The following is a 25,640-nucleotide window of genomic DNA, read 5'->3' as shown; positions in this document are numbered from 1 at the left end:
AAAATGTTCATGGAAATGAGAGGCTATATAGCCAAGTGAAATTTAATCTCTTTTCATGCCACTTCTCAAAAAGAAAATATTAACAGCTATTGCACAATCACTCTCCCACTCCAACTTACTATTAGTTAGACATGTGAAAACAGCAAGGTACCTGATTCTACTTTCAAAGTTGTGATGTCATGCTAATCTTGACTTCTAGCAATCTACTTGAACATAAGAGGGCTTAATAGAGAAGATTGGAAGGATTTTATCTGGCTGTTATCTTCACAAAATCAACCAAAGAATGCTGTATCAGGATATAACAAATTATAATAAATTTGATTTACCCATTGAGGAGGGGTCTAAAAGTGCAAACTTTCCCAGTTCTTCCTAACAGTTTTGAGATTATACAGTATTATTTGTATGTGAAGCACTGGCATGAGAGTCCTAGAAAACTAATTTCCAGACATTTGGAGAACAAGCATAGCCTGGAAAAATTACATCTTAGCTTCCTTGAAGCTATCTCAAAGTTTACTGGATTTCACCTGAAATAAGAGGAAAATTATTCTTTCATTTCTTGAATTCCAGGTTAAGAATGTGCAGTTTTAATTCTGAGCATTTTTGAGATAAAGGTACTTGTGTATTTTTCCATTTATCTCATGAATACTTTTATTTACAGAAATATTTCTTTTACCTTTCACTGTACACATCTGGGACTTCACCTGGAAATATTTTTTATGGGCAGAGGTCAATGTTTTTCAGATTGTGCCCACAATTTCTAGACCCAGATATGTTCATACTGGGCTAATGCATTAGCCATGTCATCTGCCTGTCATTTCTATGTACACTGATTTTTCATATTTCCTGAAAAGCTTACAACATTCTATATTCACAGCTATGTTTATCAAGTATTCTTGCTTTTCCTTGCCCCTGAAATCTGGGAAATCCTACTTACTTTCTTCTGTCAAGGTATTCCAGGGACATACCTCATTTTCAAAGTGAAGACCCTTTTTACTACTTCTATTTTATGCACTTGAGCATCATTTACATCTTTGAATCTTCTCTCACCCACAATACTCACAGTGATGAGTAGTGGCTGTCTTGATTATTGTACCCTGTATACTCAAGAAAAATATTGTCCATTTGCAAGTGTAATTTGGAATATCTATAAATGTAACAACAGAGAAACAATTCCTACCTCCGCTGTCAAGCTTCTGCTGCAGAAATTGGGATCTGCATAAGGTACAGGTTTGCCAACAGCTTTGGGACAGAAATCCCAACTCAGGCACATCCCAATCCTTTTGTATGCATGGGAGTCTACCACCTCCAGTCCTCATCCTATTTTAGGGCAGCTCTCTGAAGAATACACATTTAAAGCGAACCTTGCCCCATTTCTGTACTTAACTAAACAAGTCTGTCATGGTTTAAGCAGCTCAGCTCCATGCAGCCTCACTCTCCTGAAGTTGGGATACAGGACAAGTTGGAAGAATAAAAGTGAAAAAAACTCATGGGTTGAGATAAATACAGTTCAACAGGTAAAGCCAAAGCTGTGCATGCAAACAAAGCAAGACAAGGAATTCATTCATCACTTTCCATGGGGAGGCAGCTTTTCAGCCATCCCCAGGACAGCAGGACTCTATCACACATGACAGCAACTTGGAAAGACAAACACCATTGCTCTGAACATCCACCCCTTCCTTATTTCCCCAGCTTTGTATGCAGAGAACGGCACCCTGTGGAGTCATGGTATCAGCTGTGGATACTCCATTCAGCTGGGGTCAGCTTCTTCTGCCACCCCAGCCTCCTCACAAGAAGCAAAAAACGCCTCAAGGCTGCATCAGCACTGCTCAGCAATAGCTGAAATATCTCTGTGTTATCAGCACTGCTCTCAGCACAAGTCTGAGGCACAGACACATACCAGTTATGAAGAAAATTAACTCTACCCCAGCCAAAGCCAGCACAAAGTCAAAGAAAGCAAGATTAAGTCACTCCTACAAAGTAAAAACGCAATTTTTACAAATAACAAATAGAATGCAAACCATCAGACCCCAGTGGTACAAGACCTTATCTGACTGTAGAACAACTTGAACACTAGGCCTGAATAAACACAAAACATAATTCTCAAAAGAGGCCTGAAACAGAGAAATGTTGCACAACTGGGATTCCATCTTTCAGATTGTATTGATACACAAGATCTGTGACTAATGCTGTTTTCAGCTAAAACATCTACACAATAAAGCTGTGCTATCTTCACTAACCACTCAACTCAGCAGAACTCCAATGTGATTTACAGAATTTCCTTTTCAAAACTATCATCCCCAAGCACTGGACAGGAAGTTTAGGTAACAGATTGAAGTAGCAGGATTTTACTACTGGTGTAGTATTTAAACCTTATTCCTTATCCTTATTCCTTGTTGGCTATAGCAGAAATAGGAATTAGGTTACATGTTCAAAGAACTGAGGTTCTAAAGTCACAGAAGTAACCATCACAATGAGAGATGCATTATGCCATTAACAAAGCATTATCAAGCACATTTAATGTATGTTGTACAGAGAAGTGCATGAGATATTCTCTTCTGCCCATTCTCTTATTTTGAAAAGCATCTTAATTTCTTAGTCCTGTTGCTTCATCACATATCCATGGGGAATATAGGAATTACCATACTGGAGCAGGCACTCTAACCTTCTTCTCGTTAAATGGATATAAGTTAAATCACATTTAAAAGCCATGAACAAATGGCATCTTCATCACACCCACTGTTCTTTTCAGATCAGAAGAGACCAATGGAACATATGACAGAGAACTTTAATGTTGTTCTTCTGGGGTTTCACACCCCTGAGCTGTCAAGAAAGAAGCCTTCACTGATGTTTTGTTTGATTTTATGGGGTGTTTTTTACTATAAGAGAAGAGATGAAACTCCATTGCAAAACAAGTATTTTTAGCCAGCCATAGCAGGAGGCAAGTGCCTTCATCACTAATCAATTTCCTTTTATATAATAAAGGGAAAAACACTGCTGAAGAAAGTACTGAGGTGCTGATGGGTTTCCAGAAGAGACTAATGCAGTATCTGTGTGATTTTCTGAGAAAGGAATAAGGATCTCAGCTTTGCAACTCCCTATACCACTGTTATTTTCACCACAGATCTGAGTATCCTGAAGTCCATAGTTAATGCATGTATGTGTTGGAACTCTATTATGTATGCAATTTAACTATATGGACCAAAACCCCACATTTTTAGGGACAACTATTTTAACAGTGTTATTTCAACAAGCTGATCTGTTGAATTGGAATTAAAAGCCTTTGCTATCCTACCTCCTAATGCAAATCAATTTACATAAAGAGAATGGTGAGGTGCACAGAGACTGGAAGAGCTTAAGGCAACCACTGGTTTCCAGATGGGATCGAACAGGTACGAAGTACTGGAGAACAGGTCCAGAGAACTGGAGAAACAAGATCCATAACAGCTCTGTAAATCAGGATTTTTTGTGAGGTACTGGCAAGTCTGAAAGCATATATACAGGACAACAAATAGGTTTCTGTCTGCACAGAGAACTAATCACACATGTCCTAAAGCTGTCAGCATCAGTGGCACATGGTACTGCAAATGAAGACAAAAATATCTTCAAACATTTTCAGATATGCACTGATTATTAATTTATGTTGCTCATCTGAATAACATAACTTTTGAAGTTGACATCAGGAACACACATAAACTAAATAGCTATCTAGGTTAGACTAGAAATTTGGGTCGGGGAACTTTATTGCAATATCCAATTTGTACAATGTTCAAATTTAAACCTTCCTCCCTAACAAAGAAAAAGAAAAAATTAATCTTCTGATGAATTTCAGGTTTTTATTCTGAGACTGTTTCACAGGTAGCAGTGAATTCTCATTTACAGAACAATGTTGAAAATTAACTATTGACAAAAATCCAACAAATTTTAACAAAATAGCTCCACAACACTTTACAATATCCTCCTGGGATTGTGTATTTTCAATTCCAAATGAAGAGCTGACTCATTCCCAAGAGTCACACATTAGCTTAAGCCCTTATTGTATTCTTATGCAATTGTTCAGCTCTCTAAATAGCTCTAAAATATTTCTAGAATACATTCAAAAGGTTATGAACTACTCAGAAATAATTTTTTACTTTATGCTAAATAAGTTAACATACACTAGCTTATAAGGAAGAGTAAAAAGAAACAAAATAATCATTATCTAGTATTTAATAGTCATGTATACTCTGTACTTCAAACTTAATTATATCCACATTCACCAAAGCAGAAATATTAATGAGAGCATGATATTTGACTAAGCATACCGCAAACAAGGCCAGACCTAAAGTCAAGGTTTTGCTGTTTAAAATGGGATGTGAATGAACTTGGATATCTCAGTCTTAAGAGCTCCTGACATGGCTACAGTCTTGCTCCTGTTAACAGCTACAATTTTTTCAGTTCTCACAGATCTGCTGCTTACATTCAACCTAACCTGAATGCCGAATGCAACCTGACACCATTAGGGTTTTCAGTTAGCTTCAAAGTTGCAAAACACACTTCATACACTCAGATCAAGCTTGACATTATAAAGCAAACAAAACTATTACTACTCTTTAAGAATCCATGCCTGCGATGTTTATGGCACATCTTCTATGGCACAAGATCAGGATCACTGTCCCAGATGTATCCAATTCCTCCTCTGCCAAAGAACAGTCAATCTCACCTCTACTGGGAAGTCTTCAGCTACCATGCTGGTCAGTCTACTGTCTGTACACCATTATTCTGATAATACCATCTCCCCTTCCTTACCACAGCTGATCCTCTTGGGACTTTAAGATAAAAGTTGATCCGTCTCAGGAAGGACTGGGAATTTATAACATTGCGTTGAGTGTATCTTAAGTATCTTGATTAACTTCAATTGAAAACATCAGCCCTCTGTTCCTAGCTCCTCTCTGAACTGTTTGTTTGTTTAGTGGAAGGAAAGGGACTTCAGAAAGGGCAAGTAACTCCATCCTCAGACTTATGAACTGCACTATGGAAACACTGCCTGCCATCCCACTGAAATACACTACTAGATTATGGAGAAATACCTGGAGTTTAGATTACCATTGTTAGATAAAATGAGTATCAATTCAAGCAATTAACAGTTAACTTATCCAGGAATCAGGAGAAAGGAGATGGACTTTCTATACCTAATTCTATAAACTTCTCTGAATTTTAATGTAAGCAGTCATGCATTGTGTAGAGAGCTCGTACATACCGAAATATCCAATTACCAAATTTAGGACCAGGTATTTAAGTTTAGACACACAAAAATTTAGTGGATCATATGGTATCTGGCCCTTGAGATAAAGGTATGTCCTATAGCAGGTTCACAAATGCCATTGCAGTTCTCCTGGCTACCATCAATGTGGGATGCTCTTTAAGGTATCATCGCCTCTTGAGCTTCTGCAGTGATAAGGCACAAGTAAATCTGCAGGCCAAATTCTGGCTGTGCAGCAACTCTGTTTTTCATGCATGTCTGCTCCTCTCATCACTGGACATACTCAGCTCCACGAACGCTGGCTCCACTGGATATACTCAGCTCCACCAACCAGGGGTAGCTACCAGGGGTAGCACTCCAGACTCATTTTGTACCACCGCTACTGAACACTGAGCTAAGACAGTAGGCACAACTATTTTTTCCAACCCCTTTGTTGCAGTGTATTTCTTCACTCTGCCTCAGTTATCTACCGAGTTGAGGGGGAGGTTTTGTAGCTTATATGCTACAAGGTCTAGCTATGCTTTCTGCTACAATTATTGACTGACTTGAGCAAACAAAGCCTGCTGATCTGGCCTAAATGTCATAACTGATGACGTATCAGCTACATTCCCTGTATTTTTGAATATCTTTCATCCTAGTTTATGTTGCTAAAGATTCAAAGAAGATAAATTCATTAGGAATAAAATCTTTAACCACATTTAAAATGTATTTAGCTACTGTCCTTAGGATTCTATATAGAATTCTATAAGAAATTCCATTTACTGTGTTTCATTTTGCTGGGCGTCTGTCCAAGATCCCAGATAACTAATCTCTAAAAAGTGACCTACATACTTGACCATTGTCCTGTTCATAAGTGACACTAATTGACTCATATTTTCTGTTTGATCAATATACAATTTCTTTCATGCAATTGCATAAATGCTTTATTTTTCTTGTTTATGAAGATTTTTCCAAGAGTAATTCAGACAGACAAGACTATCCCATATCCTAAGCCATATTTATATGGACACTGTTAATCATTCTTTCCTTTGTCCTAAATATAGTCTTTCTGCAGTGCATAATAAAACCATGAAAGCACTAGGTTTATTTACTTTCAATCTCAGCAGAAGCAGGCATCAGAATCAGATTTTTTACATAATCTGCTGTAAATGGATTCTTTCAGATTCTTTAGACTGGCTGGGCAGTTGAAATTTTGTATTTTCAAAACCTTTGCAGAGGGCAGAGATGTACATGAGGAAATGCTTTGGCCAGATTCAGTTTGTTATGAAAATTCATGTATAGCTTTGGTAATTTAATTACAGGAGTGCTCTCTTCTTGCTTGAAGGAAGCTTTTCCTTCAAGTTCAGGGATATGCTTTTATTTTACCTTGGTACACTTGAAAAAGCTCTTGGACATTTCCATAGCTGCTCCCTTAGCATTAACTGAGCATTAAAAAGAATAACAAGTTCCCTTGCCACAAGTGGAAGCTGACCATCTTGCTAGAGAAGAATTCAAACTTGAGCTTTGTTACCTCAAGGCAGCTAGGCTCTGCTAGAAGAGTTATCACTCTGAGAAAAAAAACTTTGAAAACAAACAAAAAGGTGCCAATACAAAGTGATACTTCCAAAAATATTAATAACTTGAGCAAGTTCTTATATGTGATTTTGGGCAAATGAGCAGTAGAAAGCAGAGGTTCTCCTGTTAGTCACTTACAAAGGAGATCTGGTAGAAATGTGTCTCTAGAGATGGCTCTTGACCTGGGGCTGGCAGATGATGCTGTGCATATTTGCATGAGATGTTTCTGTTCTCCGCTCATACCTTTCCAAGTTCTGCAATGAGACCTCTGCTGTTCGTAAAAGCACGCAGCTAGGTTATAAGAGCAAATCCATTTCTGATCCTTAGGGAGCTAATGGCAAAGTGGGAGACCAAACAGAAGGTTTAAGGATTTCCAGAGCTAAAATACTGGCAAAAGAAATCTAACATTTCTTTTATTCTTGGAAGTGGGGTGGTGTGGGGGTGTGTGTGAATTGGAAACAGAAAGACTTGGTGAAACCAACTGATCTACTCAAACAGGAAGAGCTAATATTAGATGTTGTTTGAGCATAATGTTTGTCACCTCAGGAATGCTCTGGTCTGGGGAAGAGATACACAACCAGATCTAACACTGGCCGAAACAGCTACACTAAAAACAGCTGGCACTGCAAATCAGTTTTATAAGCTTTGCAGTCATAAACCACAGTAACAGTGGATACTGACCCACTTCAGATTGTCTCTGCCACAACACAAACTTAACTGTCACCAAGTTAGTATTTTCAACTGGGAAAAAAATTGGCATGGCATTAGTAACTGATTTAATGATCAAATTATATATTTAATTTATTCTCTTAATAACAACAATTCCCAAACCACATATATTTTTAATTTAATAGGCCTATAAACTTATCATATGCAAATGCCATTTGTTGTTCTAGATCTTGACATCACATCTCATGTATTTGGCTAATTCTCTTGAAAGAGTAAAAAAAAAATTCTGTTTAGATGCTCAGTTCACCCACTTCACAGGTGCTGTGGAAACACACACATGAACTATCCACATGGTCACTTGCAGACACGTCTGCGGGGGACAGAATGCTATACAGTCATGGCTGTAATGCAGAACTTATTTATTAGAAAAGTGGAATCTATCTAGCCTGAAAAACTATTTTCTTTATGACTTTGCCATTATCTTTTCTTGTGCTCTGCGTTCCCCCTTTTTACCTCCCACTTCTAATTCCAGAATGATATTTGCATATGCCAGGATTAAAACCACATTATTTCATTTTCCTTCACATCACTACATCTCAAAGATACTTAGGTTTTTTATTGCATTTCATTTCTGTGACCTAGAACTAATAACTATTGCGCTTCAATAGCAGAATTTGTAATAGCATTTAGGAAAATTTATTACTATTATTATTATAAATACTAAATAATTCTAATTTTGTCTTTCATTAAATGTGACTATTGATCAGAAAGACTATAAATTGAAAAACTGTCCATTTGATTTTTGTTTTCCTCTTGAAAGGCTATCAAATTTTAAATCACTTATTTCTAACTAGACATCAACACAGGAACAGCAGGAAAAATGAGTTTGTGTCCTCAACAGCCACAGAACACCTCACTCCCCACATCTCCCCCACTGGATACAAGAAATTCTCTACTTCTGGAACAACCTTTGGCTTCTTTATCAGTTTGAAAATAAAGTGCAGACATTTATACTCCACAAGGTGTCACTCTAAAACAGCTGTGAAAAAAATCATCATTTTTGCTTTGAACTTTACCCAGAAGGTCAGAAACAACCCTCATTTCAAATTTAACCCTGAATTACCAAATTTTACTCAGAGCTACTACAATGTAACAGTATAGGCAGTGGGTATTTTTTCTTGTAAACAGTGTATTTCAAAACCAGTCTATTTTTAACTTATTTGCCTAGCTTAAGTTTTGGAAAAATAAAATAAAATTATAAAAAAAAAAAAAGTGCCAGTTACTGTTTTAATTCAGGGGAGCATCCAGAAAGTATTTTAACAGGATACATTACACAGTCCTTTACTCAACTACCACTGGCTCGTTGAAGAGACAAAAAACAACATCAGACCCAACAGTTTGGGTCTGCAAGGTTTTCAAGCTTTTTAATAAAATACATTTTGTCTATAAACAAATTGTCCCTTTAAACAAATATGGTATAATCTTGAGACATTCAATCCTCCAAAAATACAAATAGTCGTCAGCAACAAAACCTCACTTTCCATGGTTCACGGGCAATCAGTGAATTAATTCTCTGGAATCTAAGAGGAGAGAATTCCCAATAAGCCTTCTTGAAGCTAAAAAAACTTACATTCAAACTTTTCCTGCAGTAAGTCCATGCCTTCATTGCTAACTACCTATTTTCATGAACTTTTCAGGGATCTTTGTCACATACATGAATTTTAATTGCTGTTGACCACCAGGTTCAAAATATACTAGAAGAAATGTGATGCAAACATGAGCAATTGTCATTTCACAGGAAACAATATTAGTATTTCAGAAAAATTAAAATTATTAATAAAAACAAAGAATGTATGGAACAGGTCTGATAGCATAAGACAACGAGCTGTAGGTAACACTTTACACAAGATACAACAAAAGTGGAACTGATTTTGAAATATTAACACTTTTCATCCTGTGCTCAACACTGCAGAGCTCTGACACCTGCGCAGACCAATGGGCCTCTTGCACAAAAAATACATAAATTAAAAAATAAACAATCCCACATCCAAACTTACCATACCTGCTTGCATTGTACTCTGTTAACTGCACTGCTTTCATACATTTTGTTCAATCTGTCCTGACTTTTCCTGTTTTTCTGTGGCTGTATTTCATGTTAGGACCATCTCCAATAGACACACTTCAGAAAAGCTAATTTGATCAGGCCTCAAATGAGAGAAAAAGAACAATGTCTGCTTCAAAGATCTCAACAGATTTGGGCTGCTCACTTGTCATGAAAGCTGCAGCTCCAGGCCCATGTCTGTATCTTTGAAGTAGCTGACAACTTTACTGGTAAAAATGCAGGGGTGTCAAGGATTTAAGCTTTTTTGTTTGTTTGTTTGTATGCTGACTACAAACTTCAGAAAGCTTTTAGTTCACATAACCAGGATCTTGGAGAATCTAGTTCTTCAAAATCAAATTCATAAAGCAAAACACCTCAGTATGCATTAAACTTAATGTGTTTGCAGTTCTCTCACTTCTGTAAGAATTAACAAAAGCTAGAAATGTGATAAATACTTTGCTTAGGGGGAAAAAAAAATCTTTAAGGGAACTATTCTAGAAAAAACAACTCCCTTGGTCCAGACCAAGCTTGTTAAGCAACTCTGCAGAAGCTTTTACCTGGTGTGAGTACAACCACATTGAGAAGGGGCGGAGGGGAGAATCATGAAAGTGAGAATATTAAGAGCCTCATTCAAGGTTGTTTGGAAATCGTATTTTTGAAGCCACAAAACAAAAACAATGACTTGGCTAGATAACCAGATTCTGAATTGTGCCATTTTTATAGCCATAATTCCATTCACAAGATGTATTAATCACACCCGATTCCACTGACAAAGGCTATTAAAGGAGAGGAAAAACAGCAGTTACCATAACAAAGACACTTCCTTCACTGTTTTTTCCATTCAAGTCACACAGAATACAATGAAGTTATTTTTTTCCTTAGTCTATATGCAGCACTCAACTCGCACACTAGGCTCTCTCTCAGACTTTGTGCATATACACAGCTTCTGCTTTATACTGTATTGAATTAGCCTGTTGAAAGAAGGAAGTTCTAACTCAAAATTAAGAAAAAAACAGAAACCTGAGAAAATACACTAAAGACTCATTAGACACAGAAGAATAAACTGATTTTTGCTACCTGCTATTTCCAGCTGGAATAAGAGACTATCAAATTGCTCTGGAATTTACCTAATTATTTTCTTCATTTATTAAATCAAACAAATACTAGAAAAATTTTGCTGAAAATGAGATCACTGTTATTCTCATCCAGAAAGGCTTCTTAGTGCCTTAAAAAAAAAAATCTCCAAAAAAACTAGACCCCTTCCCCACACAAGATTTTCTACAGAAAGGCTGACAACCAAAAGGCAGTTACTTCTGTCAGCTGCTTAACAGCTCAGCATTCACTACAGTCTTGCCATGTACACACCCACACATTAAACACCAAGGGGATGAAACAGAAAAAAACTATGGGCAAAATGAGTCAATCCAAACCAGAAGCTGAGCAGACCCCTTAGTTGTCTTTGAAGTGATACTTAATTCAGAAAAAGATCATGCTGAATTTAGCTATTACACTGATGTCTGCAGGGTACCAGTACAGATTAGCAATTATGTGTGACAAGAGAAGAAGGAAAACCAAGCAGGAGACAACTTGCACTCCTCAGAACTGTATCAGTGCAGCAAAAAAAAAAAAATTAAAAATCTGCAATTATTCTTGCAAACAGCAAAATCAATGGGACTAACAATCTAAAAGTCCTCACAAAGAAACTAAATCCACACCTACTCACACAATATACTTATTTTAATCCCTTTCTTTACTGGCCAAAACAGCTGAGACTGTTTTAGAGGGTCAAGAGAGATCTGTCTGGATATACAGACGTTTCTCTTTCACATCTGCTTAAGAAGGAAACAGCTATGACTCAAAGCTGTACCTTAAGAGGAAGCTGACTATTATATTCCTCATCGCCCACAACTCTAGGAAGCTGAAGACATTTTACAAGAGACTATTTTACCTGAGATACATGAAAATCTGTTTTGTAAAAAAAAAAAAAAATTAATCCATGCAGGCCTGTGTGTACACTTCCCCTCAAAGGCCAATCCTCTAGCTGTCTATCTTAAAGAAATTTGCAGTTGTGTGGTTTCAGCAAGAAAGGAGTTCATACCATAGAAATGCAGTTTTCTAACAGGAAGGAAAAAAACACAATTATTTTGGCCTTTATTCCTGATAATGAAAAAACAAAATTCCTAACTCTGCCAAATCAAAGCTTGGGCAGTGTTCAAATGCTCTTGTAATAAACCAACTCAGATTCACTTGATGTTTCTATATAAAAAATAGTACTCTATTGAAATGGCCTTTTTCCTATACCACACCCCTTACTCTGCTTCAGTGTGCCTGCTGCCCCAAAGGCTGAGTGCATCCTGGCTGCATCCAAAGCAGGGTGGGCAGCAGGTGAGGGGGAGGATTCTGCCTCTTTACTCTGCTCTGGTAGAACCCCACCTGCAGTGCTGCATCCAGCTCTGGGGGCTCCAGCACAGGAAAGCCATGGACCTGTTCGAGCAGCTTTGATGGAGAGCCACAAACATAATCACAGGGCAGGAGCACCTCTCCTATGAAAACAGCCTGGGATGGCTGGGCTTTTTTTTTTTTTTTTTTTCATCCTGGAGAAAAAAAAACAACTCCAGGGAGACCTCACTGAGCCTTTCAGTACTTACAGGAGGTTTACAGGAAAGAAGGAGAGAACTTTTTACACAGGTAGACAATGACAGGACAAGGGGCAATGGTTATAAAGAAAAGAGGAGAGATTCACATTAGATATTAGGAATGAATTCTTTACTCGGAGGTTGGCACTCAACAAAGTGACCAGGGAAGATGTGGTTGCCCCATCTCTGGAAGCATACAAGGCCAGGTTGGATGGAGCTCTAAGCTACATAATTTAGTAGTTAGTGGCAACCCTGCCCACGGCACAAGGGTTTGCAACTAGATGATCTTTAAGGTTCCCTCCAACCCAAACCATTCTATGATTCTTCTAGTAAAGAAATGAGTATAAATTACACAGATGTGGAATAGACAAGGATTCCTCTTACCAAATTTCTAACCAGTTAGAACCAGATACTATACCCCACACACACACAAATTTCTCTCTATTTAAGTTTCCAAATCCCTTGCGAGTCAGGAGCAATGCCTACCTGTAATAGAAAGCAGACGTTGGTGACAGAGCCACAACAAACTTATTTGTTGCACTACAGAGGCTGCAACACGCACCTGCAGATTGCATTCATCCTGTCCAACCTGAACAGAACCTTTGACTTCTGCTGACCTTAGCACTTCAGATGAATTTTCACAGTGAAGAAGGCATTTCAAAGTTTACTGTACTTTTGTTCTAGAGACTTAGAGGCCAGAGGCATCTTGTTACTGCCTTAAAACAACAGATGTGGCTGCAGAAAGTGAGAGACAACATCTCTTCTTACAAATGGTCTCACTTAGGTACCTAGTGAGATTTTCAAAATAGAGAAAATTATCCTGTGTATTTCAAGTAATTTAGGAAAAAAGAAAACAACATATACATAAACCAACCCACCCCAACATGGTCAGAGTGAAGAGAGTTAAATGCAAATTGAGCTTAAATTAAATCAGGAAGTCTCAGTGACATCAATATGATTCCATCCCTCCTCCCCTTCCACACACTCACATTCTCACACACACCCCTCAGTAAAGCCAATTAGGTAGGAACCAGGCCTTCCTTCCCACCACATCAGTAAGGCAATGGTGCTATTAGTTCCAGCAAATACTCTACTCATAGACTGTACTAGCCAAACAATTAAGTCACTCCATAATTTAAAAAGTACCCAGAAGCAACTTTGCATATGCACTAGTTTTTTCAAAGCACAATGGAAAGTTGGCACATACTGCATTTACAAGAGCTGCAATCTGGTTTAAACATGAGTTTATTTTAAAAATCTTCAGCTCTCATCTGTAGGCTACTCCAGAACCCAGTGAATTATATAGTTAATATAGTTACTATTTATTGGAAAGCTTCCTTCTTTAGGACACTTTAACCACCACTCAGTAGTTTGCTGAAATTGTGAAAAGAACTGAACCATCAATCTTCACTACAGGCATCTATCCACAGGTGTACAGGATCTGAAATGTGAAGTATTCAGGATGAACTTTTAAATTTTGATATACAGACCTCCAATGAATCAAATATTCTGCAGATTACAGAAAATTTAAGTAAATAGCAGCCATATAACAGAGAGCTTTTTACAGGTACTTACAATACACTTAGCATCATGTCATGAGCTTAGGTGTGCTTTTTTCCCTTTGTCTTCTTTCAGATACTCATGAATTTTAAAGCAACTCAACCAGATTTTTAAAGGAAATCAGACACTACACAGGTTAAACAACATGGTTCTATTAAAAACTATCTTTAACCATGGCACTCAGTGACAGCAATACAATACTTTTTTCCACAAAGCAACTAATATAAAAATATGCCATAAAATCATCTGTAGACTAGTATGCTAGTACATACATATAATCATAACATTCTTTATAAACTCTTTCCTGAGATACCTTGGGTTGTTTGATTTTCTTGTATTACTGGATGCATTATCTTTATGATTCATCTAAAACAATTGCAAAATAGTTTGAATGTGCAGGACACTCAATAACATGTAGAAAGTAGTACGTAAATATATGGCAAAGAAACAGCTCTTAGAAATTATGCACTTTTTTACTTCGTTATATTTTTTAACATTTGGCTCCTTGGGAGACAGAAGGATGGTGTATGAAAAACCTGAAATTAGAGCTATGAACTGACAAAAAGCAGGAAAGCATTCAGGAATGTTAGGAGTTGGAATATATTATAAATGACACAAAGAGAAAGCCATAAGTCATGTTGGCTATGTATTGTCTTACAAAGCAACTGGACGTATCTTAGTTCACAGTATAATAAATATTTTTACTAATCTGTTTTGGAAGAACAAATGTCTTTTAGGGTTTCAAGCTCCTGTATAAGTTTCTTGTTCTGAACTTCTAGCACTGCAACACGACTCTCCAGACATTTTATGTATTCTTTCTTCCGACGTCGACATTCTTTAGCAGCTTCCCTGCAAAAAGCAGAAGTAAAAAGTGCAAACAAAAAAGCCATTTGCATGCCATTAGAAAGCTCAGCAGAGTATGGAGACTATGACAGAATTCCAAATTTTGGAATATCTCCCAAATCAGTCTGAAAACACTAAGCAAAACTGGGTTCCACAAGGGCCTCAAGTGTCTCTTTCTCAAGTTCATATGGCAATCTGTAGAATTGCTTCCTCTCATGCCTTGATTAAAGTTCATAATAAAGGAGGTCCAAATGAAAGACAGTTATTCTGCTTTATGACAATAAAGATCTTTGAGGGCCTTGAGTTCCTCAATGAGAGTCTTGTTTTGGTTTTCAAGCACAGCCACACGATTTTCAAGACATTTGACATATTCTTTCTTCTTTCTGCGACATTCTCTGGCAGCTTCCCTGGAACCAATACAAGGCAAATGACTACAGGAACAGCCACAATATGGCAAAGACTGGATAAATGCAATTACCTGCAATCCCTGTGGTTCCACAATAACAACAACCACCACCACCACCAGCTGGATTGCACAAACAGAACATCGGATAATAGCCAAAAGCAGTAACATAAGTTAAAATATAATCCAAAACATCTAGAACTTGAAACGCATCCAGCATCACCAAATACAAAGATGGAACCAATACACAGAAGAACTGAGAAAAACCGGGAGTAAATTATGATGTATTGACTTGAATTGTACTAAACATTAGGATGGAAAGCAGCATTTCTTCTTCCAGTCACATTCTACTTCGTGTGTTTATCAGGAGCATTGTCTTCTGCCATCAAAATCTTAAAACCAAACCCAGAGAATATACTTTCAAAAAACACAAACATAACCCTACTCTCTTCAGATAAAAAACTAGATACCAAGCTTACATGAAGATAAAAATTTACAGCATGTTGTAACAATGTACAGTACAACTTAAGCCCAAACAAATACAATTTATTAGCATTTCAGAACTGGCTGCCTGAGCACATGTCAGCCACATAAGCCTGTGCTGGCAAATGACATCCTGAAGCCACTCTTGTAGTTCTGCTATAAGTCTCTTATTTTGGAGTTAAACGCTTTGGCTAGTGTGTTCAGAAGTTTAGTGTGACTAAACAAGCATTTAATTCCAGAGGAAATATTAGAAGTTTTGGGAGTCCTCCTTTACCACCTTGGAACATGAAACTATCAAACTGTGAATTCCAGCAAATTATGAGCTATGGCATAGGCACTAGTTTTAAAACTGAAGAGAGAAGAAACAAAAGAGGCACAACAATGCAGTGATCCTCGTAAGTAATTTAAAATAAAGGACAGGCATGAGAGCAAAGCAATACTATTAATTTAATCATAAGACAAGTGGTTAAGCAGTGGATTAGAGATCTGCAGAGCAAACTATTTCTACTATTAATCTGCCAATGACAGAGGTGGCTACACATTTAAAAAAGACAGACTCCCCTAAGAATAGCAAAAAGAATGCACAGAGAAAGACTGACATTTACAACAGCCAGTCAAGTCCATGACAGCTAATTAAAAAATGCACAATATGACTCACAAAATGACCTGGCACTGCAAAGTATCTCATCCCAGCAGCCAAGTATTTAAGAAAGTCTATAATTATCATTCCATCTTTGAATAAGTCCTCTTCAGAGCATCATTAATGAACAGCTGCTAATGAGATCCTCAGCTATTTTCCTAACCAATTCATTGCTGGGATATTTTAAAATGAAAAAATCCCTACTGATGACCCTACTGGTCATTTTACTCTCAGTAGTGGGAGAGTACAGGAAGTAAAATTCAACAAAAAGTATAACTCTAGGTCATCACAAAAATTACCTGATACTGATTTCTGAATCGCCTAATACTTTCTAATTAAAAATCCATGGGTATAAGGTCAACTCTAATCTTCCAGAGTTAACAGCCAATACTCTATTCTAGAGGACATGGGATGACAGACAATTTCCTGCCTTCCCTTCATCAATTACAGGCAGTGCTCATGACCTTAGGAAGAAAACTTCACTCTAATGTTCATGGGGGGGTGGTTTGCAACACTGACTATGAATTGTTATATAGTCTTACCTATTTTTCAAAAGTCTCAGCTCTCTCTTGCGTGTTGCCTCTTCCGCCATTTGCTGAGGGCTATGCAAAGTCCCTGGTGAGGCTGCCATAACCACTCCCTGAGGCAAGGTAGTAGTAGGAGTTCGAATCTGGTAAGCTGGCATGTCTCCAGTGGCAGCTGTATAAAAGAAACTTATTTTAAAATGTATGGCAAAAAAAAATGTATATCTGCAAATAACAGATTTCTGAGAATGATTTATCCAGGTTCTCAGATACGTAAATTATTTCACAGGTCTGTAATGACACAACTATATTTTAAATCTTAATTAAGTTTATTTCCAGACTGTAAAGTATCTGAATTGCTCTAGCATATGACCCCACTAGCCAGCCAGACTGAAAGCTTCCACATGGCTCTCTTCAGGTAACATGGGGAAAGCAGTTTGAGAAACATTTCAAGCAGTCACACTTATTTCCTGTTTGCAGAATCCCTAAAAAGAGGGTTACATGCTACCCTCAGTAGCATGTAACCTGTACAGGACTTAATTTGCTTCAGAAGACAACTCTTTCCTTCTTCCTTGTGATAGCAGCAGTACCAGCCTACAGCCTCTCCTCCTCTCACAACACCCATTTGGGAACTCTTGGATAAGGAGTAAGAGCTGCTGTAGCTGCAATGTAAAATGCTCAGGATGTACATGCATTTGTTCCCTAGGCAAGAGGAACACACATGGGATGCTGCAGCAATAGCAAGCAACAGGAGGCAGTGGCTGTTACACAGGAAGGGGTGTAGCTGCACAGTAAATCAGAGAGCAAAAGTTCAGATCCAGCTCCTGAGCTTAGCAGTTTTGTGCTCTCCCCAAGCTAAATGCTGATCTGATGTGACTTGAAACCAACACCTTTCTGGCAGTCTCACGTCATTTCTTTGTTTCAGACGTACTCATCCCCTATGTGATGTACCTCAACTTAAAAACACTGGGGAAATCCTAAATACTTTTGTCTTGTCTGACAGAAAACAAAAGCAAACAAAAAATACATTCCTCTTTACATTATAAGCAAGTATTTACCTATTCCTTTCCACAAATATTTTGTATTATGACAGAACAAAACTTCAAATTTTGTCATTAAAGCTAAAAGTATATAGCTAAAGTATACAGGTGATGTTTCAGAGGCTATTATGTTACACTTAGTTTATACTTTAATTCTTTAAAGCATTATTCAGATAATGGAAAAACATGTCTCACAGTTTAACCCCAGCCTGCAACTAAGCATCACACAGTCACTTGTTCACTCCACCCACACAGCTCCCAATGTAGGATGAGGTAAGAATTCACAGGCTGAGATGGGAACAGTTTAATGAAAATAAAATAAAATAATAAATGTAATGAAAAGGAAAATAATAAAAATAAAGATAAATAAAAACAAGAAAAATAACTGACACAAAATAAAAGCAATTGTTCACCACTCACCAACTGATTCTCAGCCTGTGGCTGAGCAGCAGGCCCCAGGCCACAGTTTATATGCTGAGCATGATGCCTTATGGTATGGAATATCCCTTTGGCTATCTGGGGTCATCTGTTCTGACTGTGATCCCTCACAGCTTTGTGTGCACCCCCAGCCTACTCACTGGCAGAGCATGAGAAGCTGGACTTAGTGCAAGTACTGCTGAGCAACAACCAAACCAAGAGTATGCTATCAACATCTCTCTCAGCCTAAAACCAAAACACAGCACTAATAATATACCAGCTAATAGGAAGAAAATTAACTCTATTCCAACTGACACTAGGACAACCTGGAAAAATAAAATGTAGACAAAAACATCTTGGGCAGGCTGACAGGTTGAGCTGTTAAGAAACATCAGTTAACTACAGAGGGGAAAAAATTAAACAATAAAAATATACTATTGTTCTTACTATATCAATGCAAGTGCTTCATTAATTCAAAACAGAGAAACAGAATCAAGTTGTGTTTAGACTACAATTCCACAGCCATGTCCTGAAATCATTATCAGCTTAAATCCCATGCACCTCCCCCTGCCTCAGTCCTGTGGGTAAAAGTGTTTGTGGAATTACAAGATGAACTGGACCAGTGAACTGACCTGGATAATCCCCCGGGGATGTGGAGGGAGGGAGAAATCAGCCCAGAACAGTCCTGTGAGCACTGACAGGCAGCTGCCATGAACACAGGGCTTGGTCATCTTGTACATCTACAGAGGAATTGCTTAACCCTTTAAGTCCTCCACATTTCTTAGCAGTCCCAATCACATCAATAGAATGACACCTCAGCTCACTAACTATATAAATAGAATTTTAGCAGCTCTTCAGGCTCACCTTTAAGCTGGCCACATTACATATATTTTACAGACTCCATGGTAAGAGCTACCTTTTTATATCTCATCACTAGGTATTAAAGAGATGTTATCTTTGTTTGCCTTATCTACAAACAACTAGAAATCCAAGCAAAACCATTTTGTAGATCAGATCATGGGGAAAGCTCCACAACCCAGATCACCTCAGATGGCAAGACCAACCACTTTGCTGTTTGTGTCTGAATTATGTTCAGACGGCAGCAAACAGGACTTACTGCAGCTTTTGTGCAGAAGACTCAATGTGATCACGTACCTCCAGCAAGACTAAACAAAATCCAGTCCCTATCTCAGCAGGGATCAGCAAACACCATTGGTAAGTATTCTAGTCTGAGCAGGTCCCAGTGGTGGCAGTCTCTGTCTGTTGTCTTACTTATAAACCTGCCAGCATAGGAACACAGATAAATAACTATTCTGGTGGTACAGACCTTGCAAATCCAGACACCACTGTTTAGAAACAAGAAAAAAGCATAGCACTGACAAAGTATCTTTTACCTGTGCAATAATATATGCTTAATGATATACCATTGCAAAAAATATTTCAAAGACTGAAAAATGTTTTGTATATTATCTGAAGAAATTACAATGAAACTGATTTCCCCAGAAAAAGACCTTTGGAAAGATGAAACAGGCTTTAAACAGAGTGGAACAGACTTACTTTATATCAAAGTTATTTTAAGCCTAGTTATGGATCTATATTACAGTGAAGCATATCTTCCATTTCAGCATCTGAGACAAATGTCACACATACTTCATCCAGACTGACAAACTTCTGTGGCTGTTTCTAATGACACTTCACAAAGGTTTAATGTAATTCCTAAGGTACAAGAAGCAGAACTGAGAATATTAACAAACCGGGAGTTGGTGCATTTCCCTAACACATTGCCCCAGGTAATTTTTTTTTTTTTTGACTCCTTAAAATGCAAGGGAATAAAAAGTCACTGAAAAACTGAAGCTTTTAGTTGAGACTTACAAAAAGAAAATGAAGAAAGCCAAAAGACAGCTAGTGAAAAAAAAACAACCTGCGTTTTAAACAAATAAAAAAGCAACCAACTAAAAGAAGTAACTTGCTGAACACTAGAGAGCATCCCTGCACCCTTTCAGTGACTACCCAGGAGAAAAAAATGCCCGATGTATTTGGATGCCTATTCTCCCCCTCTGTGAGTCATAACAGTGGGACTTGATTATCAAAGGGTTTTTAATTTCACCACTAAACTGGCTACACAACGCATGAATCATTATCCCTCTGAGCATTAAAAACATCGACCTGGAGAAGATATTTATCTTTGGATTAATGAAACAACGTGCGCCAGCACTGAGCAGCAGCACGTAGGAGCCGGCAGGGAAGTAGTTAATGTTACCAAGCTGCCGGAGGCAATTGACGAGGCAGAAAGGAACTGACTAAATTCGCAGCATGACTTGGAGCTGACGTCAATGTGTATCTTGTTTGGAGTTTAACTTTTCCAGTTCCCTACTGCAACACGATTCCAGGAAATCTAATGACGTCAGCCTTTTGAACTCAATTAGCCGAGGAACAGACCATTTTAACAGCGGAGGAGAAAACAAGCAGGCATTACAATACTTCAATTATTACCCTCAAATTTGTTTCCATTCAGTGTTTTTTTAATAATGGAAGCACAGGGTTGAATTGCACTGCTGGAACAATTTCTATACAGCTAGGAATAAGCCCACGGCTATCAAATTTGTAGCGTCTACTGCTTAATAAAAAGGGCAGTTGTCATTTTTACAAAACAAAAAGCAATTATAAACACAGTAACATATGACTATCGCTACAATAAAGAAAAATGCAAAAGTAGAGTGGTGGATTGTTTTCAGCAAAATCCTGCATGAAATAATAAAGAACAGTTACTGAATCAATCTGTGCAAGAACTCATGCACTAACAGTGATTTTTTTTTCCCCCCTCAAATGAAACTGTTAAAATTCCCCTGGAATACTACACTAACTAGATAGAATTAGAAGCTATTTGTATGCCGTTAGAGAGATAAAAGAATTACAGCAACAGGTTCAAAAGAAAATGTCACAAATACTAATTAAGCACTGCACAGATATACAAAAATACCATGTCAAAGGCTAACAAAATTTTTACCTGTTTCATCTCCTGTTACAGCCATGATCAACTTCTGCACACACGATTCTGCTGTTCCTCTACCAGAGCTCAGCATGAACTGTTCCAAACTACCAAGCATGTGCGGGATTACAAGCAAGAGCACTGACATCACAATGACCTCACTTGCTTACCACTGTCATTAACATGCTCCATCACTGGAACAGCTCACTAAAACTGCAGTCCAAAGAATTCCTTTTCCAGTAAACCTGCTTTTTTTTTTCCTCTTCCATATTGCTATAATCCTAGCTTTGTTCTTTTCCCCTGAATTATTCATAAAGCTAGAGAAAGCACCACAAAGCAGGCTGTTAAGAAAGACCTGGAAAATCCCAGCACTGACTGACAGAAATTAAAACGTGGCTCTAGCATTCATGAATGAATCCAAATGATAAAGTCATGATTGGATAGAAAATAAGGCAATTTAAAACAGACATGCAGCTGTTTTCATTGGAACAGTTCTACTAAAAGGCAGAGAACTGTGTTGGACAGACATGTAAGGCAGGAAAGCTTAATAAGCTATAACAAATAGGTAAATGAAAGGCTAGAGCTCCTTGCGTTGCAGGAAAACCCACAACCCACTCATTTAATTTCAGTTAAAAGGTTCAGAAATTATTAAGGAACACTCCAACAAAGTAAGTCAACCTAATACCAGTGATTTCAGATTCTGTAACAAGCAGAACAGTAACTCTGGGTAGAGACTACCTCTTCCCCCTTCCCTCACTTTTCAAAATATGCCCAAGAGATCTAGTTGACTTAGTTTTAAAATACAAATTTTAAAAAAAAAAAAAAAAAAAAAGCAATTCAGCTGTAAGAGAGTTACTCCTCCTGTGCATCAATGCAAATGAAATTAGTTTCAGACCAGGAGTCTGGTTTGTATGTAGGGCACAGCAAACTTCTAAGGTCTTTGTAATAAATTCAGACTGGTAATTTACAAACTGTGAAACTGTGCTGGATGGCAGCAGTGGAAGCTTCAATGTTTGCACTGATATTTTGTGTTTTACATCCTGTGTTTACAGGAGTGTCCTGTGATTACTAGACCACTTCAGGATGATATGTACAGAAGATCAGAACTAAAGCACAAGAAATTAAAGCCACAGATTTCAAATATCACTAACAATATAACGAAACCACACACAGATCCCAACAGAATCATTTTTTTATATAACTTTTCTACATTCACTTTGACTAACAGTCCAACACTTCCTTCTTCAGCTACCAAAAAAATCCTTAACCTTTAATGTACTAGGAAACTGCCCAAACACTAGAACTGCCTCTTATTTTGCCAACAAATGTAAACTTGTAGCAAATATAATGTCACTCAATTGGATCAATACACTTGGCACTTTTATCCTAACATTTTTCCACACCACAGGTTATCAGAAAATACTAAGCACAGGGTTTATTTATGTGATCTTATCCATTATTACATGAGATTCATTAAGAAATACTTTAGAAAAAAATATCAATACATAATGCTATCTGAAAGGTTCTGAAATAGTATCTGAAACAGATCTTTTCTGTTTCCAGGTATTTGTTACATTTTTTTATTCTTCTGTGATTAAAATACATATATATATATGCTGACTACCCAAAATCATCATAAAAATACATATACAAGTGTTAAGATTACTAAGCAGAAAAAATTTTCTATTATAATATATGCTATCACAATATTATGTGAACAGTCAACTACAAAGTGTACATAAATGACAAATGTTTATAACCTGTATTCCAACAGACTTTCTAGCACAGACAAGATGACCTGTAGTAAGGACATTTCAGGCACTTGAATATTCAACTTATTCCATTGCCTCACTCCATCGTGATTAACTCAGGTTTGCTGCCTACATACAGTTGTATTACTAAAAACAACTTCAAGTGCTTTCATACGATTTTTATACATTTCTTTTTTACTACATGTTTTGTTTTTTCTACAGATTTTCTAATATCAATAGCATGTAGAATAAGTTGAAGCCTTTTATCTTATCATCTCCAAGTTCATGCTCACTTACTGTTTGCTTTGTACTTTTCCCCGTATATGTTATGTTACATTTTTCTTCTGGTTTAACTGCTATAAGGCTCACTAAAGCAGTGGAAATTGAACCAAAGGAATGGAGAATTCCAGGAAATAAACTTCTCTAAGCATGGGCAGAAAACAAATCAATTAGTTAAAAATATGTAGATGCTTCCAGAAACATGATAAAAAAGGTATTCAGTAACTGCCTCTGAATCCATTTACAAAGTTTCCATCCCAGGCAAAACACTTAATGGGCAATTCCATCTTGTGGAGCCTTATTGCTGGGACTGAGTAGCCTGGCCAGAGAACAGTTCTGTAATGGAGAGTCTGTAAAGGAAAGTCAGTCAAATGGAATTCCCAAGGATGGAAATGATGCCAGATAAAATCCTCAAATGCTGTGCTTCTTCACAGACTTGGGAAGTTTTAAGAAGCAGTTGAGGAGTTATTCTTTCTGCCCCTGATGCCAAAGCTCTGAATAATCAAAGCAATACCTATAAAATACAACAGTCAACCTGGAGAGATGGAGGCGGCCTCTGATTGAAGGGATGTGTAGGCACACACAGAGAAAATGCATTAGACTCATACTCAGAAAAACATGCAGTACTAGAGTGGGAAATTGGTTTGGGGGACAGCCAAATTTGGGTCTTAAGGCTTTGTTAAGAATGTATTCATAATGACATTTAGGGAATTTGTAACAATACTCCAAACAATAAAAACTAACATTTGGCAAAGGTGTTTTCATTTTACAGTCTTAAAGCACTTGAAATGCTTCTGGGAAGTCTTGGGACGATAATGCATTTCAGCATTTATTTGATGACCCTCATCCACTCCATGAACACATATCTAAATCCTTTCTAGCTCTTCTCATGGCTTATTTCAGATAGCTGTTTTGGCTAAAGAAAGTATCCATACAGCCCGCCATACTTCTCTGTGTCAATAAAATAATTTCTTTTTATATTCTGTATATCCTCCACAGCTATTAATTTAGTGTCTCTATAGAGAAATCTCTCTCAGATTTTCAAAGGTTTTCATCACATCATGTGTGCACTTTGTAGGACCAACAAAGTGTTCCTCTGCGAGAAAACTAGCTTCAGTAAAAGATGTGCTTTCTAGTAACTGCAAGAGCTGTAAGTTGCAAGGAAATTCTGCCCTAAACATATCCCAAAATCTTCAGAATTTGTGTTGTATTAACATTAGCTGCTGAAAAAAACCAAATTATTTTAATATATTAAATGATGTGCACCTTCACACCTGAAGTGAGATGCTACTCACTTCAATCTGTAAGAGTATCTTTATTCCAATTAAACTTGTCTCAAAATCTGGACAAGAAAATCCAAATCAGCAAGTGATGTTATACTGCTATTTCATTCTTTTTAACCAAACATAGTAGCTGTCTTACTAAGCAGAGAACATGAATCCCTTCCTAAGCCTCTTTCATCTTGCTATGAGTATTTTAATTAATAATGCAATACTATTACAAATAGTGCAATACTACAAACAAAATAAGAAATCTTTTAAGAAAAATTGTTTAATATGAAAAAACCAAAAATGAAGTAGACAAACAAAATATACCTTGAACAACAACTTGGCTTCCAGGAACAAAAAATTGTTGCGTGCCATCAGATGACTGTGCTGCATATTGCACAATGGTAGCGCCTGGCTGAGGAGCTCCTGAATTTGTCAGAGTCTGAATTGTACCACCTTGAGATATGGTAACTAAATAGAAAAAAAAGAAAAGAAAAAAAGTAAAAAATAGTTAGGCAATAGAAACATGTAACACATTCTAAAGAATATGAAATAAACATTGTCTTACAGTTCCTCTCTGCTGTTCCTCTCCTTGCTTAAGGATCAATTGTATAATAAAACCTAGGTAATAATAATACTGACTTCCACAAATATAAAGCCTGTTGTGTAGTATATGCCATGCATATAACAGATAAAAAGCAGGGTTCAACACATTTTATCTCTGTTTCCAGAAATATTAACTCTACTAAAATAGTTTAAAGATCAGGGGAAAAAAAATAATAGCTCCTAGCCATATAAAAGTGTTGTTTAAAATACTAATACAGAAGTTATTTTTTAAAAAAATATTTAAAAAAGCTATTTATTGACTTTCACAAAACAAAAATCAGGACACCAAGACAAAGGAAGAGAAAGTTGGCTAACAGTAACAACCCTTTCCTTAGTGTAAGAAGAATTTTAGCACATTTAACCAGGTTGTACACAGTTGTATGGAGTCCAATCCTCATGTAAAAAGAGAAAGAGAACAAAGTGGGGTTCTTCCTTCAATATAGTAGCAATATGAAAAAAACAAATATACTTTCCCCATTAAAAAAATCATACTGCATTCTTGCTATAATCGAGTATTTATAAAAATCCAATTCCCTAGAAACATTATTAATTGTATATTCCTTTTGAAGTTAGCATTGCCTTTGTTAAACACAGAAATATCTTCAGTCATAGAATAGTCCTCGAGTTGGAAGGAACCT

At 37.1% G+C, this 25,640-nt stretch overlaps 1 protein-coding gene across 31 annotated transcripts in view; it reads right to left on the bottom strand.

The window, feature by feature from the left end:
• Window positions 1-13,426: 13,426 nt before the first annotated feature.
• Window positions 13,427-25,640, bottom strand: part of CREM (cAMP responsive element modulator) — a 36,076-nt gene continuing 23,862 nt past the window's right edge. For 16 of the 31 annotated variants that reach the window (XM_086863747.1, XM_086863739.1, XM_086863753.1 and 13 more), the window contains 3 exons: window positions 24,724-24,867; window positions 16,671-16,827; window positions 13,427-14,608 (listed from right to left, as the gene is read on the bottom strand). In XM_086863747.1, coding sequence (XP_086719873.1) covers window positions 14,464-14,608; window positions 16,671-16,827; window positions 24,724-24,867 — 446 coding nt within the window. In that variant the 3' untranslated portion in view covers window positions 13,427-14,463. Of the gene's footprint in view, window positions 15,010-16,670; window positions 16,828-21,116; window positions 21,234-24,723; window positions 24,868-25,640 lie in introns of those variants that run through there. The other 15 variants (XM_086863764.1, XM_086863912.1, XM_086863808.1 and 12 more) reach the window with 3 other exon arrangements.

This window comes from Cyanistes caeruleus, chromosome 1 (genome assembly GCF_971803275.1).
Source record: "Cyanistes caeruleus chromosome 1, bCyaCae1.hap1.1, whole genome shotgun sequence".
In the NCBI taxonomy this organism is placed as follows: domain Eukaryota; kingdom Metazoa; phylum Chordata; class Aves; order Passeriformes; family Paridae; genus Cyanistes; species Cyanistes caeruleus.
Note: the sequence above shows the minus strand (reverse complement) of the source record. Positions and strands in the feature narration are given on the sequence as shown.